This window comes from Geotrypetes seraphini, chromosome 5 (assembly GCF_902459505.1).
Source record: "Geotrypetes seraphini chromosome 5, aGeoSer1.1, whole genome shotgun sequence".
Classification (NCBI taxonomy): Eukaryota; Metazoa; Chordata; class Amphibia; order Gymnophiona; family Dermophiidae; genus Geotrypetes; species Geotrypetes seraphini.
In genome coordinates, this window is record NC_047088.1 from 89,242,307 (window position 1) to 89,262,838 (window position 20,532).

Consider the following 20,532-nt stretch of genomic DNA (forward strand, 5'->3'; position numbering starts at 1 on the left):
CGTGGGGAGACACACAGCAGTGACAACAAAGGTGGGGAGTTGGAGATAGAGATGGTCAGAGTGAGGGGGGTACACACACATGTACTTACATACCCTTCCCTTACCTGTACACAGGACGCCACACACTCAGGAACAGCTTAGACATTCTGAAAGCAGGTCTAACTCAAAACGCTACTTTGAACGCACAGAGCAAACTGATTTACCTTTGGTTATCGTATTTGTACGTTTCGGCCCTAAACCCACCCTCGGAACACCCCCGGAACACCCCCATTTTGTACAACTTACGTTGGACATTTTGTGGCGTAGCACGTGCAGCTGGCCGACCTTTGATTATAGCCGCTTGAATGTTTTGCCGGGTAACACGTCCAAACTCCGACTTAGGCGGTTTTTTAGACGTTTTTGTGTTTTGATTATGAACCCCTTAGTGCACCTTTATAAAAGGAGTCCTAAGTAGTGTACGAAAATAAAAAATTCATAATATATCAAATAGACCTACATAAGGAAACTAACATAAATCAGCTAAATATTGTCTTGCCAAGAATTTATAATCCAGCCAGTTTTGCTTTAATCTTATGCTCCATAAAACTGCAAGAAAAAAATGGTCTTGAGTTCCTTTTAAAAAACAGTAAAACTGTTCAGTTTTCTCATCCCAGGATGTAAAGAATTCCATATTTATTTATTTATTTTTGTATTTATACACTTCTTATAACCTAAGGGGTTTACATTCAGGTAAAAGAAAGAACCTTTACCCTGCAAATCAAGAGTATAACATTCTACTGGATTGGTAGACTTTCAACTTAGCAGAATTCAATGGATAAGTCATCTGATTTAGAAGATTATGCAAAGCAATTTAAATCTGATATGCTGTTCAATCAGTAACCAGTGTAATGATTTCAGAATAGGAGTAATATGATCATAATGTGAAACTCCCATCAGAATTCTCACTGTAACATTTTGAGCTACTTGTAAAGATTTCAGGTAAATTTTAGGTAAGCCCGCTAAAAGACTATTGCAATAATCAAAAACTGGAAATACAGTACTTTGTATCACTAGATGAAAATTACCCCGGCCAAATAAAACTCCCTAATCTATGTATCTGTCTCAGTCTGAAAGGCCATACCAATAATTTTAGTAACCTGTTTCATGGAAAATGCAGAATCCATCATTACTCCAAGATTTCTCATCTTCTCAACAACTAGAATCTCAATATTATTGATCACAAAGCTTTGAGGAATATCAGAAGACTTGTAGTCAGCTAAAAACAATATCTGTGTTTTGACCATATTTATTTGTAGTTGATTACCCTTTACCCACTGGCCAATCATAGATAAATACATTCATAATGCTTTCAAAGTATTATCAACAGATGTATAAATTCTAATAAGAAATTGGATATTCTCAACATAAATTATAAAATTAAGTCCAAGACTGTTTAATACTTTACATACAGGCAGTAATAATATATTGAACAAAACCGCTGGTAAAGAAGAGCCTTGAGGCACTCCCGTCAGACACTGAAACAATGTAGATGTTTTGTTATTAAAAGCTTCACAGTATGTCCCATCATTAAGAAAGGAATGAACCAATTCAAACAATGCCATCAATACCAATAATAGATCAAAATTACACCCCACCCCCATTTTTACAAAACCATGCAAGAGGTGTTGGCACCAGCCGGTGCGCTGAATGCTTAGTTCTATTCCGACAGTCACAGAGTTCCTATGAGCATCAGAGCAGCGCAGAGCATTCAGTGCACTGGCCATCGCTAAAAACCTCTTGCACTGTTTTGTAAAATGTGCGGCGGTAGGGGAGGGGGGATAAATGATTAATGGTGTCAAATGCGGAAGAAATGTCTAGACTGGCCAAGAGGTAACATTCAATTCTGTCAAAACATTCTCTAAATACATCAAAAAGAGAGAACAACATCTCAGCATCATGCATTGCATTGTGGTTCCAGATTTGAATTTAATGCTTTATGCAGAGACAAATAGCAAGTGCTTTTTCAGTGGCAGGCTCATTGCTCTGGACTGGGCTTGAATGCAGGACATGTTAAATTTTGTTCTATGATTCAGCAATTTAAGAACATCTTGAAGACCCATCTCTTTTTGCAGGCCACTTCTAACGTGTAAAAATCAGTTTTGCAGCAGATTCAGAATATTCTCCTAGCCCGAACTTTTGCTTTCTTTGTTTTTGTAAGCTGTGTGTTTAATTACTTTTATTGAATGTTATTTGGAAGCTGCTTATGTTATAGGCAGTGTATAAATTATTGAACAAAAAAATAATAATAATTTTCCACAATGTAGGTACATATATCATTAATGAAATATGAATGTACACTTATAGAAGCCCATTTTACAACACCACGGTAGTGATTCCCGTGTGGCAAAAGTGACATAGCCCATTCAATTGCTATTGGCTGCACCAGATTTGCTGCACTGGTACTCACTACCACAGCTTTGCAAAAAGGGCCCAGAGTGTATACAAACCTTTTCACATTTATCAATATAATTTGAAAAAGAGAATTTGTATGAAATCAGACATCGTTGAAAGGGCCTGTTTTTATGAGATGTATAGTTACCTTTGTAAAATATGCCTACATCAAGTGGCTTTTCTGACATCTCATTTAGACACCACATTATAAAATTAACTCCTATACTGTTTACTCATTGTTGAGATTTTGCCATCATACATGGTGTGCAGCATTTTATTAATTCTGGGGATAAAACAGTTTTGCACTTTTCTGATTACTTTCTGTAAACTTCTTATCAATTCCTTATTTCTCAGGCTGTAAATCAAGGGGTTGAACAGTGGAATTACAGTGATATATACTACAGTAAGCAGTTTGTTAAGACCCATGGAGTAATCAGACTGAGGTCTCAGATACACAGCAAAAGAGGTCCCATAAAATAATAGAACAACTGTGAGATGAGAGGAACAGGTAGAAAAGGTTTTTTGTCTACTTTTCGCAGAGCGAATGTTTAATACAGCAGAAATAATGTATACATATGATATAATTGTTAATAGAAATGGGGTAAAAGCTAGAAATGGACCTGCAATATAATTTACAGTTTCAATGAGAGATTTCCCTGAACATGACAGAGTCATCAATGCTGTGATGTCACAGAAGAAATGGTTGATTTCATTAGAACTACAGAAAGATGACTGTGATATTATAGTAACATGAGAGACTGGATTTAGAAATGCAATTGTCCATGAAACAGCGGCTAGAATAATGCAGACTTTCTTGTTCATGATGACTGTGTAATGCAAGGGTCTGCAGATGGCAACATAGCGATCATAGGCCATGGCAGTGAGGAGGTAGAACTCAGTATTTGTAAAGGCGAAGAACAGGTACATCTGTATCATACACTGCATAAAAGAAATGGTCTTATTCTGTGCTATGAGCACTGCTAATAATTTGGGCATCGTGACAGTCACATAACAGATTTCGAGGAAGGACAAGTTGATGAGGAAGAAGAACATAGGGCTGTGCAGATGGGAATCAGAGCAAACTGTGATTATAATAAGAAGGTTCCCTGTCAAGGACAGCATATAAATAATAAAAAACACAATGAAAAGAAAGAACTGCATCTCAGGAAGCTCAGAGAATCCCAGAATGATGAATTCTGTCACTTTTGAGTGATTTGTCTTTTCCATTCTTTCAATGTTGTTTAGCTGTTGGAACAAAAGTAGACAAAACAAAATATATACTAAAACATATGAGGTCCATAATCAAAACTTTAAAACATCCAAAAGTTGCCACTTGGACATCCTTTTCACCGGGACATCCTAGTGCAGATAATAAAAAGATTTCCTAGATTTCTGGCAGGATCTTTGGTCCACTGTGCAACCAGAGTTTGAATGGGTGTGTTAAGAGTCATGTTATGGGCATGATAAAGGTAGGATTTGGGAGGGCTTAACTTGGATATCCTGCAGCTATAATCGAAGATTTTCTAAAATGTCCTAGTCAGAACTTAGATGTTTTCAGCTAGACCTGTTTAAGAAGGAATTATTGAGATTATTATTGATACAGAACACAGCAGTTAGATTGATTTACAGATTGAAGAAATACGATGATGTTACGTTATTTTATTGCGAATTGCATTGGTTGCCTATGGAAGCTCGGGTATTGTTCAAGTTGGTCTGTTTTTTTGTTACAAGGTTTTATATGATGCAGCCCCTACTTATCTGGCTAATAGTTTTCCATAGCTATGCACAATTGCAGTAGAAAAACTAATGCTCTGTTCAATTTCCCTTCTGTAAAAGGTTGTAAAAGCAAGAAATTAATAAATCACTCTTTAGCATCTCAGGCAGCTTCTCATGAAAAAGAATTTCGATTATTGTTGCTCACAGCTGTTTCTTACAGACATTTTAGAAAACAGCTTAAAACTTGAGGGGCATGGAGAAGGTAGACAAGGATAGATTCTTCAAACTACGGGGAACCACAGGCACAAGAGGGCACTCGGAGAAACTGGAAGGGGACAAGTTTAGAACCAATGCCAGGAGGTTCTTCTTCACACAGAGGGTTGTGGACACATGGAACGCGCTCCTGGAGGAAGTGGTCGGGCAGAGTACGCTACGGGGATTCAAAGAGGGATTGGATGGATTCCTGAAGGATAGGGGGATTGAGGGATACAGATAAGGGTAGATAAGAGTATGGAAAGTGTAAAGATAAAAACAAAGGGGCTATAGGGCTAAATCAAGTAAACATGACAGGTCATGGACCTGATGGGCCGCCGCGGGTGCGGACTGCTGGGCGCAATGGACCTCTGGTCTGACCCAGCGGAGGCAAATTCTTATGTTCTTATGTTCTTAACTTATCTTTTCTCCAAATACCTGATTAGCTGACTCATTCAAATATACGATTATGTTTAATGTTTATAATCTTTTGTAAACCGCTTAGAACTTTTTGGTAACGCGGTCTATAATTATAATGTTATGTTATATTATGCTAGAAGTGTCTGCCATAAAGGTGTCCAAACTTATCAGATGATCATTGGGAGGGATTAAGTCTTGGGCCTCTACCAATACTCCCCCAGTGTTCACAGACCTTCTCTTACCCGACAGACATCTGAATGAAAACATTTTCCATCTTCTATGGAAAAGCCTACTAGTGCATCACACAGGTGTGTTAAGTAGACTAGTGAATGGGCTAGTGAGCTATAGAGAGAAGGACTCAGACCCATAAGCCACTTTAACCAGTACTTTTATGGTAGAAAATGTGAGTCCACCAAAACCCCTCAAAACCCTACTCTACTGCCATAAAGGTACTACTTGCAGCCATATTGGGGTGATAACCAGGTAGGTATAGTGAGTTGTTTGGTTTTTTTTGGGGGGGAGGCTTACCATAACTTATAAGGGGATTATGTTGAGATGTACAATATGAGTGGATGCATTTATATGAAATTCATAGCAGTGCCCTGTAAGGTGCCTGTTGGGGTGTCTAATTGGCCAGTCCATCATAATGCTGACTCTTCCCATTTCTAAGTGCAGTCCATTTGGACGCTTTCAAGTTCTATGATTTTTTGGACTTTCTGATGGTCTAGATGTCCTGATGGCCTGTACATCCAAGTAGATGATTTTCAAAAATATATACGTATATTTGGATGTCTTGTGGTTTAGGTTTCAAAAATTGTCTTTTTGTGCTTTCAGCTGGAATGTTTTACAGCAAACATCCAATTCGGACTTAGATGTTCTTTTTGAATATGCCCCTCCACATGTCTAACATACTCAATATTTCTTTATGATAGAGTCCAACTTAAATTTGATTTCAGTATTGGATTCTGTCTGAAATGCAGCAAAATTCATTTTCAACTGGATCTGGATTCTGTATAATTTTCACCGTTAATATATCTTCAAGGGAAGCCTCAGCCCCACCACTCCACCGCTATGTCACTTTTCAAATTGCGGGAAGCTTTACATGGTGCTTCATCATTGACTGTCCACAATAATTAACTTTCGTGAAACAAATAAATATTTTCTTATTTTTTTAATTATTCTTATTTTTTAAATAAATATACATTTTTAATGGTTTCAACTCATTTCCTCATATAAATATAAAGTGCATGTGTACTTAGCTTTATCTCAGCCAAAACCTGGGAGTCTGACCCGACATGTTTTGCACAACGTGCTGTATCAAGGGTCTCCCTGCATGATAAAGAAAAGGACGCTGTGAAAAAAATATTCATATCCAGCTACCTTTCCTGCTAAAACACTACCACCGTCTTTTACTTTACTTTTATGGTAAGACTCACCGAGGTCGCTGCTGCCATCCGACACCAAGTTGTGTGTAAGAGAAAAATGGCGGCAGCGTCTTCCCCCGGTATTTAAATGCACCACGTAAAGCTTCCCACAGTTTGAAAAGTGACATAGCAGTGGAGTGGTGGGGCTGAGGCTTCCCTTGAAGATATATTAACGGTGAAAATTATACAGAATCCAGATCCAGTTGATTAGAACGGATGTATAAATGATAGGACTGGATAAAAACAAACATTCTAATTCTTGCCATAGAGGTTTGGGCAAAATTCATTTTCAGCATCTTTTCATCAGTGATTAAAAATATTGTTGCCTATGTTCTGTTTTAGATGGACCTGCTACATAGTTTGGATAGAAGCCAAATTCCCACCCCACCACCACCACCAACTTCCCATGACCAAGAGTAGCTTCCTTCCCTTCCACCCTACCTCAACCATGAGTATTTTTATGTTTGTGTTTATTAAAATCTTTTTATACCACCCAATTTCCCAAAAAGGATCAATGCAGTTAACAATACAAGTCCATTTAAAAATAGGAAAGGCAAAGCAAAATAAACTATGTATTATACATTATGATACATCTAACATACAAAATATTTAATACATTCATCAATAAAAATATAAACATAAATAAAATAAGAGATAAAATAAAAAATAGAAAAATTCTTCCTATCTCAATTCTATGGATAAATTATTCCATAAAATTGGAACTAGACAAAAGAATGTACAATTTCTCTTTGAGTCAAGATGAGCCTTCGATATATGAGGTAAAATGCAAGAGCAGCATATCAAATCTTAAATAAACATAAACATGTGGAGGGGCATAATTTAAAAAAAAAGTCTAAGTCCCCTTTTGGCCTAGGCCTTAAACTCTGAAAGTAGAAGCAGGGAAAATGTCCATTCTCAAAAAAAACATACAAAAGAAGGTTTGTTTTGATAATGGCCTGCCTCTACGTTCAGCTGTTTAAATGCCCAGACCACCACTACGTCTACACTAACAACATATAATCAACCAAAAAAAGCCTAAGTCCCAAACGCCCAACACATGAGCTTTTAGGCGAAGGAGGAGCCAGTTCTTCACCTAAAAGCTGTATTCTGTAACCGGTGTCTGTCAAAAAGAACACCGGTTACAGAATCCACCCCCACCTCCAGCAACGATCGCGGCAGGAGAGATGGTACATCTCCCCTGCCACAATAATGATCTGAAGTGCTGTGAACTGTGGCACTTGGGATCGCTATCGCGGAAGGAGAGATAGCCAATTTCTCTTGCTGCGATCCATCACCCCCCAACAAGATCGGGCAGGAGGAAGCCCAACCCCTCCTGTCTCGACCACCCCACTGCCCACCCCCACTAAGATATGGGCAGGAGGGATCCCAAACCCCTGATCAGCTCCCCGAACCACCTCCCTACCCGCTGACTCACAACACCCCCCACCGACCCCTGACACCCCTTTTACCTTAAAAAAGTTGGACGGACGGATGGGTCCCAAGCCCGTATTTCTGGCAGGCCCGCCATCCACATAATGGCGGGCCTTAGGGCCTGATTGGCCCAGGCAGCTCAAGCCCCGCCCACAGGAGGGGCCTTAGGCACCTGGGCCAACTGAAATTGGCCCACTTGCCTTAGGCCGACGAGTGAGGTGATTAAATTTGTGGATGATACAAAGTTATTCAAAGTAGTGAAGACACAGGGGAATTGCGAAGATCTGCAACGTGACATAATCAAGCTTGAGAAATGGGCAAAGACAGATTGTTCACCCTGAAAAGGGCGAACAGAATGCTAGGAATGAAAAAGAAGAGGATCACGAACAGATCGGAGAGGGTTATCATGCCGTTGTCCCGGGTCATTGTGCGCCCTCACCTGGAGTACCGCATCCAGCACTGGTTGCTATACATGAAGAAGGACATCATGGCCTGGTACAGCGGCATGATAACCCTCACCGATCTGTTCGTGATCTCCTTTTTTATCATTCTTAGCATTCTGTTTGCCCTTTTCGCCGCCGCTGCACATTGCGCGGATGGCTTCATCGACTTGTTGATCTCACACCTCACTTAGGCCCCCTTTTATCAAGCCATGTTAGGGTGTTTTATTGCTGGCTGTTTCAGTAAAAATTCCAACACTCATTGGAATTCTATGAGCATAGGTGCTTTTAAATGCAGCGGCCAGTGATAAAAATAAACCCTAACGCAGTTTGATAAAAGAGGGACGTAATATTTTTAAAAAAGGATCTTAAATCTTTTTTGTTTACAGATGCTTATTGTTATTTATTTTTTTTTTACCTCACTTATGCATGAGGTACATTTTAACTTATCAGCTGAAGTTCTAGGACCTTTCCTTTTGTATTTTCCTCTTTCACAATTCCATTCATATTATAGTTCTCCTTTTTTACCTGACACTCATGTTTTCCCACACTTTCTTGTTTTAAGTAATTTATTTTTTTACTTTTATTGTAAGCTGCTTAGATATTTGATAGACAGGATAGATATTTGATGGACTTTAATAAAACTTGGAAACTGTCCACTGCACTTACCACTAGGTTACTCCATCCACTTGCTTTCTGCTTTCCTAGAAATTGCCATAATATCTGGAGCTGACGTAGAGCCTGGAATCTATTGTCACTGTCACTTCTTTGATAAGAGGGAGGGGGGCTAGTGACCACTGAGGATTAAGAGGGGTCATGCCTTAATCCCTCTAGTGGTCAGCTAGTCCATTAGTGTAACTTTTTCTGACAGTCTAAACTGAAACAAGTCTAGATAAAAATTGCACATCTTTTTTGCTCTAGATCTTTTTTTCTGTCCCATTATCACTGAAAAATATCCAGATTTTAAGCCCACCCAAGTTGTACCCAAAACACATCCCAAACACACTCCCTTGCAGATTAAATGAATTGTGAAGTAAAAAATCACAATTCTGAGTTTTGAAAATGATGACTTAGATGTTTTTGTGAGAAAAATGTCCATCTGCTGCTTTATGTCACTTTTGAGATGTTTATCTCTTATCAAAATTAGTGCCTTAGTAGCTTCATTTCATGTCCTTTAGACCAGGGGTGCCCACACTTTTTGGGCTTGTGAGCTACTTTTAAAATGACCAAGTCAAAATGATCTACCAGCAATAAAATTTTAAAAAACACAAAGCACACTGTACACAGAGAAATTATTAATTATCATTTATATTCTACCGGTTTTCAAAGAGGTCAAGGCAGATGACTTTATGCAATGTCACCTCAGGAAGAACTATACAAAAAATATACAAATATACCCCCTCCCTTTTTACTAAACCGCGATAGCAGTTTTAAGCGCAGGGAGCTGCGCTGAATGCCCTGCACTGCTCTTGATGCTCCCTGCGCTAAAAACCGCTATTGCAGTTTAGTAAAAAGAGACCATAGTGCAAAATATAGACAGCAGATATAAATTCTCAAAATGGACTCATTTTGATCACTAAATTGAAAATAAAATCATTTTTCCTACCTTTGTTGTCTGGTGATTTCATGAGTCTCTGGTTGCACTTTATTCTTCTGACAGTGCATCCAATATTTCTTCCCTTTTTTCAGCCTGCTGTATGCTTCCAGACCTCATTCCCTCCACCAACTTTTTCTTCGTCTCTCCCTGCCCCCCTCCCCTTTCTTTCTTTCTGTCTCCCTGCCCCCCTTTATTTCTGTCTGTCTTTCTCTTTCCATGCCCCCTTTCTTTCTTTCTGTCTCCCTGCCTGCTCCCAAACCACTGTCGCCGACATCATGGAACAGGCCTCCAAACCACTGCCGCCCCAAGCTCTCCCTGCTTCCCCACACAGAAGCGTCAGGCCAACCAGATTTCATCTCCCTGACGTCATTTCTGATGTCGGAGAGGAAGTTCCAGGCCAGCCAGGCAGCAATTGGCTGGCCCGGAACTTCCTCTCCAATGTCAGAATTGACGTTGGGTAGGGAAAGTTGGTAGGCTCGGCGCTTCTGAGTCGGGAAGCAAGTAGAATACAAAGGCAATGCGATCGACTCGCGCTGCTTTCGCGATCTACCGGTCGATTGCGATTGACTTTTTGGGCACCTCTGCTCTAGACTGTCTAGCAATGGCAGAAAGAATGTTTGAGAAAGCCAGTGTTCAATGCAAAAGTCTTTATTAGATAAAATGAAATGACTCAACATGAGCCATGTTTTGGCTGCAAGACCTGCCTCAGGAGTTACATCACTACTGATAGTGGATCATATTTCCACTAAATAATAATAATAACTTTATTTTTGTATACCACAATACCACAAGCAGTTCAGCAGTTTACAGAGGAAGAGACTGTACACAGACAGCGATGTTACAGAAAAAGAAACTTTCAAATTACATTGGTGAGCCGAGAGTAGTTAGGTATATCTGGAAGTATTTCAGAGATATTACAAGGCAGGAAGGAGTCAGAGAAATTTGTCAAAGAGATAGGTTTTTATTGATTTCCTGAAGGATTGGTAGGAGGGTGAACTGGAAATGAGGGTGCTTAGACATTTATTCCATTTGCCTGCTTGAAATGACAGTGATCTATCAATGAATCTCTTGTAGATACAGCCCTTCAGGGAGGGGAAGGCGAACAGATAGGCATTACTTGTGCAAGTGGTGCCTGGAAATTCAAAATGGTGCAATAGGTAGATTGGGGATGAACCAGTTATGGTTTTGAAACAGAGGCAGGCAAACTTTAAGATGGCCCTTGCCTCCATCGGCAACCAGTGTAGTTTTCTGTAATACGGGCTTACGTGATCGGATTTTTTGAGACCACAGATGAGACGGATGGCAGTATTCTGAATGATTCTCAGTCGCTTGATGGTTTTCTTAAAGGAACCCAAGTATATGACATTGCAGTAATCTAAGGTGCTTAATATTAGAGATTGAACCAGCAATCGGAAAGAGAGGAAGTCAAAATAGTGTTTGATGGTACGAAGTTTCCAGAGGGTGCCAAAGCATTTTTTAACTTGAGCATTGGTATCGTCTTCGAAAGACAGGCATCGGTCTAGGATGACTCTAAGGATTTTGATGGTAGAGTTGATTGGGCAAGTTAGCCCGTTTAATTTCAAGGATGTGTTCGTTAGTTTGTGGTTGGGACATGCCAGGAAAAGCTTGTTTTTTTTCTGAGTTCAGTTTTAGTTTGAATTGTGTAGTCCATTGTTCTACCTTAGTGAGAATAGATGAGGTGAATTTTTCTGTCTCTTATGTCAGTGAGGTTATGGGAATGATGATTGTAATGTCATCTGCATATATGTACAATTTCAATTTTAAATCAGATAACATATGTCCCAATGATGTCATGTATACATTGAACAGAGAGGGAGAGAGAGGGGAGCCCTGTAGAACTCCACAGGGATTACACCAGGAATGGGAAAAGGATCTGTCACTGTGGTCCTGGTAAGTGTGGTTTTTTAAGAAGCCTGTAAACCAGGTTAGTACCTGTCCAGAGATGCCAATAGAATCGAGGCATCTGAGCAGGCTGTCATGGTTGACAAGGTCAAAGGCACTGCTCAAGTCGAATTGAAGTACCAGTTCGCTTTTTCCCAGGAAGAACAGATTCAATGAAATAATGCACTTAAAGCAACATAAAATAATCACAGATCACTCAGATGCATCTGCTCTTGCAAAATGGCTGCCAATACTTCAAAACTACATTTATGCAATGAGTCCAAATTACTAATAACTGGGGTTAACAGTAAAATAACAAATCTTAATCATAGCCCATATTCATGAGTTTCCCTCTTAACTGGATATTTTTAATTGGATTTCTCTGAAAATTTGCACCATTTGATTAAAATAAAATCACAACCCCAACATGCTTTCAAACACTTTTTTTTAACAAGTTATCATTTGGTTGGATATCAGATTCTCAGGACAAAAATTAAACTGGTCAACATCCATGAAATTTCCTAATTAACAATTTATCCAATCAACCATCAAACTTAACAAGATAAATCCATTGAATTTGGATCTCTATATTTTCATGTCTTCAAAGATTAACATTTTAAACTTTCCTTAACTATAAGTTGCTCTAATGAAACCTAATGGATTTATTTATTTGAAAACACTTCTATTCTGAATATTGATAGATTGGCCAATATTCAGAAGGCAATATAAGGATTAATGCTACAGTCATCTGGAATCCCCTTAGCAGCAGCTATTTGGGGACATTTAGGGACACTAGGGGAATAAGGATAACAAATATTATTACAGAATATCTCAGCACTACCAGTGCTGCAAAGGGCAATGGCAGAGCTGGGATGGAATTCACAGGTGTCCGATTAGTGGTAATATTAGGTCTATTAAACGGATACCTATTTGGATAGCTAAGACAGAAGCTATCCTTAATTTATCTAGTTTGCTATTAGGATATTAGTTTCAATATTGCTCCTATCTGCTAACCAGTCATCAATGAACCAGGATGTTCAGGGAGAGCCACTATCTTGACACCAGTGCTGAATATCTAAATTTAATTCAGCTATGATGGATGATGTTTTCAAAAAATGCTGACTGCCCTGCTGAATAAAAGCCTGAATCTGTCCAGGCAGAAACCAGGAATAATTTTGACAATAGCAAATACATATATAAGTATCAAATCTATTCTATTTCCTTCTGGTAAAGATCATGGAGCACATTAAAAGCATGGACATTATCATACTGACAATGTGCAGCACAGTTGGTGAAACCTAAAAATGCGTCATAGTTCAACTCCAAAATTCAATTTATGTTAAGGAAAATATTGTTACCTTTTTGCTCATAATGAATTGCTTCATAAATTCTACTCCAAATTCATGATGGGACTAATTCTTTTAAGAGGGTATAGCCTACCTATATGCTGATTAAAAAAGTAGGTGTGTTTCTATGTGGCTATTTTGTAGACACTTAAACACCACACAGTTTTATAAGAATCATTTTTCATGGGTAAATGATAGAAAATGCCCTATAAAAATACCCTCTTTTAGCCTGCTGAGATTATATTAAATGATTCAACTGAATGTATCTTCTATTTGAGATGAAAATTTATCATGGAAGATTGAAGAAGCAGTTTAGAAATTCCACCTTGAGCATAGAGCATTAAACCCCACAGTTCTATAGCTGTACTGTATATGACTTTGTGATCAAAATATAGACACAGAAAGGTATACTCACTTTTTTTTGTATTTAATTTTGTGGCAAAGAATCTTTTCTTCTGATAGTGAAGACTTGGATCAGGCAATTGTATTTAAGAGGTTTCTAGGACCTATGAGAGAAAATACCCTAAAGACTTTCTGAGCCTCAAGTGTTCAATATGAACAAAAGTATAAGAATTTGAAAAGTGCCTGATGTCAGCATTATACAAAGATGTATTTTTCAGACAGACTGTAAAACTAAGAGGATAGATATGTTAAAGATTGACAGGGGGCCTTAATGAGTTCCCAAGTGATTGAAGGGGAAATTTATCAAGCAGTGTAAGAGCTTTATTTGGGCCTAAATGTGACTTCAATGGCTCTAAATCTGCTTGACCATAAATACCATGGTGATATTTTAGTTGCTGCATATTAGGTAGTAATATGCAATGTTAGGATGCAAAATACATATGCATACAAGGGTGAATCAAAAATTAAAGGCAATTGTTACATTATGCAATAACTGGAACAGAGCTAGCAAAATGCAGCATATGTACTCATACATTACTTGTTGGATAGTTTGGCCACAATCAGTGCAGCGCTCAACCTTTAGCCATTTGGCAGCCACGAGATCAGAAACATGGATGTTCCATTGCAAAATTATACTATCAAAGAACAATGTGCAGTTCTGCGCTTTCTTTGGGCAGAGGGTGTGAAACCTATGGAAATTCACCATCAGATATTTACTTAGTATAGTCAGTGCACCGTGAATCAATGAAAGGGGTATAAGTGGGTAAACAGGTTTAATCCTATAGCCTGGCTGCCCTGGGTAGGCCTACTCTTGCTATCAGAAGCTAAGCAGGGTAGGCCTGGCTAGTACCTGGATGGGGGGACCCCTGAGGAATACCAGGTGCTATAGGCTGCAGGGCCCCATGTTGGGCAGCAGTAACATAGTGGAGCCACACACTGCACAGGAGAAGGAAATGACAAACTACTCCTATACTCTGTCTTGAAACATCACAGGGAGGATTCAGTGGTCAACTCAAAGTTTTAAAGTGGGAAGAACAGGTATAACCAATTAAGGTTGCTCTGGTCACCCATAAATATCAAGCACACTGACAGGACAGATGTCTTGATTAGAGAAGACCGATGGATAACAGCATCTCAATTGGCTACAAATTTGGATATCAGCTATGACTTGAGATACAGGAAAGTCTGCACACAGTGGGCTCCCAAACAGCTTATTGATCTGTAACAGCATGTGGAGGTTTATGACCCAGTTCCTGAGACAGTATAAAGAAGATCCAAGTATTCTGGATAGAATTGTCACCGACAACAAGACATGGGTGCATCACTGTGACCCAGAGAGCAAAAGATAAAGCATGATGAAGTAAAGGAAGTAGTGTTCACCTGGTTTCAGGATCAGGCAAAAAAACTTCTCTGCAGGAATGCAGAAGCTAGTTGAACAATACAGTAAATATGTCATCTTGCATGGGAACTATGTGAAAAAGTGATATGATCAATTGCTCACAGTTACTTCTATTAAAGCCGTTAAATGTATTTTGCCTTTACTTTTTGATTTACCCTCATATTAGATAGTAATATGCATATTAGGATGCAAAATATGCAAATACATGTTTTGTATCTCATTACTATGCAAATACCCTAACACTACACGCAGTGAAACACCACACGTGGTGTTAGAGCCCAAACATTATGGTAAATTAACCTCTCTGGTCATTTCCAGGGGAAATTATCTATTTTTTCACAACTAAAGCTAAGTGGAGGTAACTGGTGAGCAGGATAATTGCACACATGCGTACTTATAGCTTTCTAGGGTTGTAAAATGAAAATGGAAAAAAATAATGATGCAAAATATTTTCATAAAATCCAAAATCTTATTTTTTATTAGATATCAATATTAGGTCATAAGAGTACGCAATTAATTTTATTAGCAAATCAATTGAGTATCTTTTGCATCAGAGAATTATTACAGAAGCCAAACGCTGACCTTGCTCGTAACAATTCCAATGTTTTACCAGTTACATTCTATTATATAACTTTTGGTTTAGTGACATCATCAAGTTTGACGACCAATAACATTTCTATGGGTGGTCTTAAAGTTTAGACAAAGAAACATTCCTCCATGTTTAAAAGTTATACAAAGTTTTCAGAAAATTACTTTTGATTTCTGAATTAACATTATAACATTCAAGAGAATCTATAATTATTAACATGGTGCTGAGAAATTCTCAGCCGTAAAGGAAAAAACTCTTCCTAAGCTGACAGATTCAAATTGCATGGCCTTACACAGAAATCTTACTCTGGAGGAAGGGGGGTTTAAATCCCCCTCTCCTCTTCCTGAAGCGTGGGCTTCCAATGCCCCCCTTCTCCCTATTCTTGAGACTGACTCTAATTACTTCCAGATGTTGTGCTCAGGATTTTTCCTTAGTGTTTCTTCTTATAAACCATTTATATCACCACATATCACATTCATGGGCCCCAAACATTCATAATTTCATTCATATCTTGGCCATTCATACTTCATACATTTTATATCTCAGTTTGGAATATGGAGTCTAATATGCTTTTCCTAACTGGTCTAAGCACATCTGTTATCAATTAGAACCACGAGGCTAAAGGCGGGAAGCTGAACAAAGAACAGAAACTATTCACTGGCACAAGATGGTGGCCGAAGACAGGACAGTTATAGTACACACAAAGAACCTAAACTGGACTCCATGTAATCATGTAATCATGATTTCCACCATGATTTAGCTCAACAGCAAAGTACACAAGAAAACACCATTCTTTTCCTTATATTAATCTTTAGTGTGTTTTTCTTCTGGCCTTAGCTACATTATATTTAAATGTTTTATTCACCTATTTTTCGTACACTTCTATTTGGGCGCGGTCCTTAACTAACACAGATGTTTGTCTAACTAGAATTACCCAGAATCATACGAAAAACTGGCGCTACAAAAATACTGCACTATCATGCTTCTGACATCCATTCCAATATCGTCCCATAAACAGCGCTAGCCACGAGCCACGACTCACTGGTCCTTGGGCTGGTGAGCAGTTGGAAACTTCTTTCTCCAGAGTTGGTAATGGGTAATCTACCTTTTGCCTGCAGTTTCTGGGTGCTGATTCTGATTACGAGAAAAAAAGGGACTCAGAACCTGCTCAGATATGCATTTCAAATCCATGACTTACAGGTTGCAGACCTCAATCATTGACCCTAAAATTCTTTCACAAACTTATGTTGAATCAAACTTACTTAATCAATATACTATTAAACTGTAAATTCTGATTAAAAGAAGCAATCACAGCAAAAATATTTATTCAAAAATGCATCAACCCACACTTATCGTTAATCTACATGTTTCAATGGGACCTGTTTCAATGGGAATACTAGCTTCCTCAAGGGTCTAGCAGTAGGGCTATTTTGTATGAGTACATGTGAATGAACTAGTTGCAGCATGTGACAAGCAATATTTTCATAATGGCATTGGGAGACTCAAAAATGGATTTCCTGTCCTATTAACCCTCTTTCTTCCTCCCCTCTTAAAGTCAATCAATTTGTACCTTTGCTTAATCTTTGTAAACCGCATAGAACTTCATGGTATTGCGGTATATAAGCTGTTATTATTATTATTATTATTAAAAGTGAAGGGGAGAAATATGTAGAAGCTGGTAAAAAAAAAAGGCTGAATTGCTTAACAAATATCTCTGTTCTGTGTTCACGGCTGCAGTACCAGGAGAGGGACCAGAGAAGACATACTAATAAGGATGGAGGAGTGGTAGACCCTAATCGATTTTCAGAGAGTTGTATTCGTGAGGAGCTAGCTAAATTAAAGGTAGACAAAGTGATGGGGCTGGATGGTGTACATTCAAGAGTGCTGATGGCACTTAGGGAAGTTTTGGTGGCTTTGCTGACTGACCTTTTCAATGCTTCTCTAGAGTCGGGAGTGGTACTGGAGAAAGGGGGATGTGATTCCTCTCCACAAAAGTGGAAGTAAAGAAGAAGTAGGGAATTCGAGTCTGATTGCTGTGGTAAGCAAATTAATGGAAACAATTTTAGAGAAGAGAATGGTGATGTTTCTGGAATCTGGTGGATTACAGGACTGTAGACAACATGAATTCGCTAGAAGTAGGTCTTGTCAGATAAATCTGATCAATTTCTTTGACTGGGTGACCAGAGAATTAGATAGAGGGAGTGCACTAGATGTGGTGTATTTAGATTTTAGCAAAGCCTTTGACAGTGTTCCACATAGACTTCTAATAAATAAACTGAGTGCCCTCAGGATGTGCCCCAAAGTGATGGGCTGGGTCAAGAACTGGTTGAATGGAAGGGAACAGAGGGAGTGGTCAATAGAGATCACTCTGAGGAAAGGGCTGTTACAAGTAGTGTGCCTCAAGGTTCTGTTCTTGGGCCTGTTTTTTTAAAAACATTTTTATAAACAATATTGCTGAAGCGCTGTCGGGTAATATTTGCCTCTTAGCAGATGATACCAAAATCTGAAATACAGTAGATACCTAGGATGGTGTGAATAACATGAAGAAAGACCTGGTGAAGCTTGAAGAATGGTCTGAAATTTGGCAGCTAAAATTTAATGCAAAGAAATGGAAGGTCATGCATTTGGGCTGCAAAAACCCAAAGGAATGGTACAGTTTTGGGGGTGAAGAACTTATGTGATGGTGAAAGCTAGAATGATGCTAGGGTGCATGGGGAGAGGTATGGTCAGAAGGAAAAAGTTGGTATTGATGCCCCTATATTAGGCTCTGGTGAGACCTCATTTAGAATATTGTGTACAATTCTGGAGACTGCACCTTCACAAAGATATTAAAAGTATGGAGTCGGTTAAGAGGAAGGTTACTAAAATGGTGCGTGGTCATTGTCATAAGGCATATGGAAACAGACTTAAAGTTATCAATACTTTGGAGGAAAGGCGGGAGAGGGGAGATATGACAGAGACATTTAAATACTTACATGGCGTAAATGCGCATGAGTCGAGTTTCTTTCATTTGAAAGGAATCTCTGGAATGAGATGGCATTGGATGAAGTTATCAAAGAAAATATTTTTTTGCAAAAAGGGTGATAGATGCGTGGAACAGTCTCCTGGAAGAAGTGGTGGAGATATAGACTGTCTGAATTCAAGAAAGCGTGGCATAGCTACATAGGATCTCTTAGAGAGAGAAAGAGATAATGGTTACTATGGATGGGCAGACTGGATGGGCCATTTGGCTTTATCTACCATCAGAATGCTGCTGTGCGCCTGATTTTCAGACTTAAGAAATATGATTATGTCAGCTCTCACTATGCTAAACTACACTGGCTACCATTCGGTAGTAGTAGTAGTAGTGTTACTTCATTTCTTATACTCTAGGGCAGTGATGGCTAACCTTTTTGAGCCCGAGTGCCCAAACTGCCGCACAAAACCAAAGAATTTCCTCAAAGTGCCAGCACGTCAATTAAACCTTAATAACAAGATTTTAGTATCTAAAAACTCTTTATAAAGTTGCCTGAACTATGTAACATCATTTTTAAAGGTTGGAATCTTTGTATTGTCAGAGAATCAATTTGATTCACAATCCTTTGGTTTTCATTTCAATTTATTGGCAATTTATAATGTTTTAATGATTTCATTCAATTTAATGAATTTAGGAAGAATTTGATTCAGTTACACAATATATTTTAAATGTATTATTCACATAACATGTCAAATGTATCCTGAGTAAAAAAAAAGATAAACTTCTTAAAACTGTTAACTGTGTCAAGACTCGGTGTGTATTCCCAAAGAGTCTATACATGTTTTTTTGTAAAATTTACAATCAAATTAGAAAATAGTTAAATCATTACATTTCTAATAATATGATGTAAAGAAAACAAAAGAGCTTTCAATTAAACCAACCGTTTTTATTGGAAATTCCAGATTGGAATACAACAGGGCCATGTAAAGTCCCTTTTTTAAATAACATCTTTAAATAATATTTAAATAACTTAGAAAGTGTCTTAACTGCAAACTGAAAACACTGCTTCATGTAAACATATGCATTGGGCATGCTCTGAAAAAAATTAATGTGATTTTTGTTGTTGCATGCATGCTGATAACTTGTCAATCCTTGGCTCATAGTGCGTTAATTTCAGAGCAACACATGCAGCACTCATGTCATCCGTTAATCTGTTTCTAGCATCAGATTTTATATGATTCAAAGCCGAAAACAGCTGCTCACAAGCATAGGATGACCCAAACAAAGTAAGAAGAGCAATCCCAAGTGCTTTCATGGACTTAAAATTGTCTGGCAGAGAATTCCACGCTTTTAGGATTTCATTTTCAGAACTGCTAGCAGTGATTTCATTTGTCACCCTTTCACACTCAATACGTTCAAGAGCCGCACGCAGGTCATTGAATTTACTTTTCCAGATAGAGCTTTCTTGAAATTCCAGTAGCTCCATTTCCAAATTTTGAATATCCAACCACTGTAAGCAGGAAAGATCAAGATCTTCAAATGTGGACTTTTCTGGGGAAGTTATAAATGAAAGGGTTGTCTCCATCTTACGGAACTGAAAAAATCTTTTACTAAAATTCTCCTTTGCTTCGGCTACAATGGTGGAATATGCTTTGTGGATTTCCTGGTGTTTTTTATGACTGTCCACAAATGTTGTAGAATTATCCAAATGTATTTTTAGGTTGGGAAAATATTTTAGCTGTCCACTCTCAAGGTCTTTTTCAAAAACATGCAATTCTCTCTCAAAAGCTTTGATGTCACTAAACATGCTTTCTGCTGTTTTTCCCATGCCTTGTAATTTTTTGTTTAGTACATTAAAGTGGTTAGTAAAATCTGTAAAGAACATGAGGTTGTGTGGTTTTGCAGCATTTACAGACTTGGAGCAATGGTATGATTGTTTCACTTTTGGCCATTTACCATTTAAAGACTACTTGCTACCCAAAGACTTCTAAGACTCCTGATGCAGGCCGGATGGCCGAAACGTGATCATGTCGAGTCATTGAGTTGCTTTGGATGTACGATTTTGTTTTGGATTAATAAAGACCATTGGATTTATCAGATGAGTTGAAAGACACTGTTTTTGTGCACCATCTTGATTGGACATTTCCACTTTGCCCTTGCTTCTACAGCAGGGGTGCCCACACTTTTTGGGCTTGCGAGCTACTTTTAAAATGACCAAGTCAAAATGA

At 38.4% G+C, this 20,532-nt stretch overlaps 1 protein-coding gene across 1 annotated transcript; it reads right to left on the bottom strand.

The window, feature by feature from the left end:
- Positions 1 to 2,643: 2,643 nt before the first annotated feature.
- On the bottom strand, positions 2,644 to 3,657 carry LOC117360338 (olfactory receptor 1019-like). The gene has a single exon (XM_033944035.1). It carries the CDS (start codon positions 3,655 to 3,657, stop codon positions 2,644 to 2,646), a length of 1,014 nt encoding a protein of 337 aa, XP_033799926.1.
- Between the last annotated feature and the right edge of the window lie 16,875 nt (positions 3,658 to 20,532).

Excerpts from the sequence above, each read along its gene's own strand:
- LOC117360338 (XM_033944035.1), bottom strand. The coding sequence starts at position 3,657 with ATGGAAAAGACAAATCACTCAAAAGTGACAGAATTCATCATTCTGGGA.